This window comes from Bison bison, unplaced genomic scaffold, assembly GCF_000754665.1.
Source record: "Bison bison bison isolate TAMUID 2011002044 unplaced genomic scaffold, Bison_UMD1.0 scf7180017864302, whole genome shotgun sequence".
NCBI classification, from domain to species: domain Eukaryota; kingdom Metazoa; phylum Chordata; class Mammalia; order Artiodactyla; family Bovidae; genus Bison; species Bison bison.
In genome coordinates this window covers 4,020,231-4,025,036 of record NW_011494874.1, presented here as the reverse complement: position 1 = coordinate 4,025,036, position 4,806 = coordinate 4,020,231, and the positions used below count along the sequence as shown (strand labels likewise).

At 56.1% G+C, this 4,806-nt stretch overlaps 1 protein-coding gene across 1 annotated transcript in view; it reads left to right on the top strand.

The window, feature by feature from the left end:
* The window catches only part of HHIPL1 (HHIP-like 1), a 34,783-nt gene that overhangs the window by 22,119 nt on the left and 7,858 nt on the right, over positions 1-4,806 (top strand). The window contains exons 6-7 of the mRNA XM_010851428.1: positions 205-425; positions 3,334-3,479. Coding sequence (XP_010849730.1) covers positions 205-425; positions 3,334-3,479 — 367 coding nt within the window. The remainder of the gene's footprint in view (positions 1-204; positions 426-3,333; positions 3,480-4,806) is intronic.

Here is a 4,806-nt window from a genome sequence, read left to right as displayed (position 1 = left end):
GGTACAACCCGCCCCACCCCCATCGGGATGCGCGCCAGTGCCTCCGTCTGTAGCCAGCCAGCGCCCACCCTCCGGAATGGCTCCCCCGCCGCCCTCCCCAAATCACTTCCTGCCTGGCAAATCCTTGCCCTCTCCGTACCTTATAATCTTTAAGCATTACCCTTTCTCGTTGACTCTCTGGGGCCCCCTCTCGGGCCCTCCTAGGGACCTCCCACCCCTTGGCCCCGCAGGACTCAGGACCACCCGCGGAGCCTCCGGGGACCCCCGCAGGCTCACCCAGCGTCTCCCCACTCTGCAGATGACGTGCTGCCGATTTTCGCCTACCCGCACAAACTGGGCAAGTCGGTGACTGGGGGCTACGTGTACCGGGGCTGCGAGTACCCCAACCTGAACGGCCTCTACGTTTTTGGAGACTTCATGAGCGGGTAAGTGACCCGACAGCAGTTCTGAGGGTCAGGGACCGCAGAGGTGAAAGGTCGGGGAACCCGAACAGCACCTTTGACCGCTCTGTCTCCTAGAAGCCAGGACCTGTCATTGTGCCACCTGGCCAGAGAGGTCACCTTGCTCGAGAGAGGGGACCTGGGGATCCAGCTGAGGTCAGCCCACTGGGCCCCATGAAGCCTTGCTGCCTCCACCCACTGAGCCCCCAGAGAGGGGTGGGTGTGTTGGGGAGAAAGGGGGGTGGGATAAATCACATCCCAAACAGGTTTCAGAGAGGGTTCAAGACCATACCTCCCAAGTCTGACGTGGGTCAGACTCTTTCCCCTGGGGAGCTTACAGAGCCTCATGACCACCTGTTTCTCCCATTGTACAGAGGGGGAAACTGAGGCCCAGAGAGACCCAGGGAAGCCACACACCTGGCATGATGTTTTAAAATATAGCTGAGATGACCCGTGTCCAAAGCCTGGCATGCTTATTAGCTGTGTGACCTTGAGCCAGCTGCTTCACCTCTCTGAGCTTTAATTTCCTCATTTGCAAAATGATAATAGTACCTGCTTACTTAAGCTTATTTGGGTCCTGTTCATATACATTTGGGGAAGTTCCCCGGTAGCTCAGACAGTAAAGCATCTGCCTACAATGTGGGAGACCTGGGTTCGATCCCTAGGTCAGGAAGATCCTCTGGAGAAGGAAATGGCAACCCACTCCAGTATTCTTGCCTGGAAAATCCCATGGATGAAGGAGCCTGGTGGGCTGAAGTTCATGGGGTCTCAAAGAGTCGGACATGACTGAGCGACTTCACTTTTACTTTTCACTTTCATACATATTACAGCACTTAGAATCTAGAACATGCCCAATTTCTGGTTGACTGTTGTTTTGTTTTATTAATAAAATGGAAGGATCTGTTGGTGATCTCAGGACCTTCCCAGCCTCCTGTGAAATGAATTTTTTTGTTGTTGTTGTTGCACCATGCAGCTTGAGGGTTTCCCTGGTGGCTCAGAGGATAAAGTGTCTGCCTGCAATGCAGGAGACCTGGGTTCAGTCCCTGGGTTGGGAAGATCCCCTGGAGAAGGAAATGGCAACCCACTCCAGTACTCTTTCCTGGAGAATCCCATGGACAGAGGAGCCTGGTGGGCTACAGTCCATGAGGTCTGAGGACACGACTGAGCAAGACACTCCCCTCTCACTCCCATGCAGCTTGAAGAATCTTATTTCCCCAACCAGGGATCAAAACCAGGTCTCCTGTAGTGGAAGTGTGGAACCCTAACCACTGGATCACCAGTTCTTAATTATTTGCACTCTAGCCTCTCCACATAAGGGCAGTTGAACAGGGTCTCTGTTCAGAGAGGAAGTAAAGAAGCCTGAGGCTGGCAGAATTCTTACCTCTTGCAGGCTGCTGAACTAGGGTGGGTTTGTGGCTATTTGTCTATAGCTGGAGCTGACAGAGAACCTTGATTTGGGCCTCTGGTTGCTGTGTCCTTCTCCCAGCTTGGAGAGTCTCCCTCTGGACTCAGTTATCCCATCTGGAAAATGGGTCTAGATGAAACCTCTCTTTTTACCCTGATTCTCCTTTTACTCTTCTGCTACCCTCCTACCCCCACCCCAGGAATGTCCAAGTCACCTGAACATAGAAATTCAGTGAATTTTGCTGGCACTTCCCAAGCTCCTCTGCTGGGTCAGGCTTTATGCCAGGGCTAGAGCAACAAAGTTGAAGAACACCTCATACCCAAGTCAGGTGTGAGTCTCACTTGGTCCACTTGAGTCTGGCCTCAGAGAGCCCATGCTCTCTGGGGAAGCCCAGCACAGGAGCAGTCAGGAGGGCTTCTAGGAGGTGGGGCAACCAAGCAGGGCCTGAAAGTATCCGTAGGCGACTAACAAATGTAGAAGGGGGTAGGGACAAAATCAGCATATTCTGAAGATGCCAAATTCTCCACTTTGGGAATCGCCTGGTAGTCCAGTGGTGAAGACTTTGCCTTCCACTGCAGGGGCCATGGATTCATCGCTGGTGGGGAGCTGAGATCTCATGTGCCTTGCGGCCCCGAAACACCAAAACATAAACAACAGAAGCAATATCACAACAAATCCAATGACTACTTTAAAAGTGGTCCGCATCAAAAACAAAAAAAACCAGATTCTCCATTTCATGCTCCCAAGTGGAGGCAGCTCCCAAATCTATGCAGCCTCGGAGGCTTCTGAACTGGAAGTTGGCTCCTGACTGCCTCCTGCTGGTCAGTGGTTGGAACTGAACCAAGGAGGCTGAAACCAAGTTGGTCTTGTTCACCCATGTGCTTCTCCTGGGCTTCCCTGATGGCTCAGGTGGTAAAGAATCTGCCTGCAGTGTGGGAGACCTGGGTTGGATCCCTGGATTGGGAAGATCCCACGGAGGAGGGCATGACAACCCACTCCAGTGTTCTTGCCTGGAGAATCCCATGGACAGAGGAGCCTGGCGGGCCACAGTCCGTGGGATCACAGAGTCGGACACGGCTGAGTGACTGAGCACCATGCTTCTCCTGCTATGTACTGGGTTGGCCAAACAGTTTGCTCAGGCTTTTCCGTACATCTAACAGAAACACCCAGACTAACTTTTCGGCTGACCCAACAGCTGGTGCTCAGTAAAGACTGCATGCAGGGCAGGCTTCCCGGACGTGCGGTCTGTGCACTTGCACAGACGTGCTCAGAAGGGCCCACGCTCAGTTTAACGATCTCCCGTCACTGTCTTGAAACTTTTAGTACATTTTGAACAAGGGTCCTTGCACGCTCATTTTGCACTGGACCCTGCATATTATGTGCAGTCCTGGTTGCATGGCTAACAGATGAGTGGATGGGTGGGTTGGTGGGTGGGCTTCCCCCAGGCACCCTGCCAGGCAGGACCCTTCAGCCCATCCTCCTTTGCAGGCGTCTGATGTCCCTCCGGGAGAACCCAGAGACAGGCCAGTGGCGGTACAGCGAGATCTGCATGGGCCGTGGCCAGACCTGCGCGTTCCCAGGCCTCATCAACAACTACTACCCACACATCATCTCCTTCGGCGAGGACGAGGCTGGTGAGCGCTGCTGAGGCCCCTCCATCCAGGCTGCCCCTGCCTGGCACTGACTCCCCACCCCTGGGTCCTTCTGGCCTGGGATTCCCCGGATGGCATCTCAGGACTGAGTCACCTCCAGGCTGGAGGGTGACATGTTCAGAGGTCTTGAGCCTTGCCTGGGTGTCAGTTCTCACCTGTCTGAGCTTCCATTTCCTCATCTGGAAAATGGGAGCAGTGGTTCCCCACTCCCACCATGGGCAGAGTTACTGGGAGGGATCACGTGACCCCACAGGTAAGAGTCCAGGGAGGTTATGGGGCCAGGAACGGGTGTGATGGTGGAAAGGCAGGCAAGTGGCGGGAGAGTGCCTCCCTGGGGACCCCCAGCACCCTGGATTCCTGATGGCAAATGCACTGGGGCCTATGAATGAAGCTGCATTGTCCTCGGAGAGTGGTGGGCACTGCTTTCTTGCCTGTTAGTGGGTCCCCTGTTCAGGCGCTTGTGTTTTCAATGCCAGGAGCAGAGGGGGAGGGGAGAGGAAGAAGGACCCTGGGGGCTGGATCCCGCCTTTGTCCTTGGCCCCGGATTGTCCCTGGACAAAAGCCGAGAGGCCCCCAGTGGGGCCCGGTGGATGCTTGGCCAGGTTACTAGGCAACACCCTCCCGAGGGCCTTTCGAGAGGTGTCCCCCCGCAGGGCCCAGTGCCCAGAGCCCCCAGGCCTGAGTCTGGGAAACCTTTGTTGAACCGACACTCGTCAGAATCTAAGTTTTCACAGGGCAGCCCCAGCCCCCACTGCCCCCCCCCCAACGCCCACTGGGCCCTTGAAAGCCTTTTCTTTTGGTCAGTAGGGGGTTAACATGTTTTGGAAGAGGGGATGCCCTTTCCTGGTGCACCCCACACAGAGCCCAGACCCAGAAGCAGGCCCAGGGGGCCCTTCTGAGTGACACCGAGGGCCAGGAGGAGGCCCCTCAAAGACAGACAGGCCGAGGGACAGCCTGCTGGTGAGGCAGGCAGGCGGCCCCTGAAGGTACAGAGACCCGGGGAGCTGAGGCCTGCAAACTGCCCCAGCTCCCTGCAGCCTCCGCCTCTCGGCTTGATCTTCTGACGCTTGTAAATTGCACAACAAGGACCTCTGCCGGCCCAGTGTCCTCCAGGGACAGTCCACACTGCAGAGACCAGGAGGACGGCGTGGCCCTGGGCAGAGCTTAGCAGTGCCATCAGGGATCCCTGGCTGCGCATGGGGTTGGGGGGCCATGGCTTCCCACAGATTAAGGCTGGATGGGGCCTTAGGCTGCGCCCGTCCAGTGCTGTCACTGTACAGATGGGGGAATGAGGCTGGCTCTCCTGCCC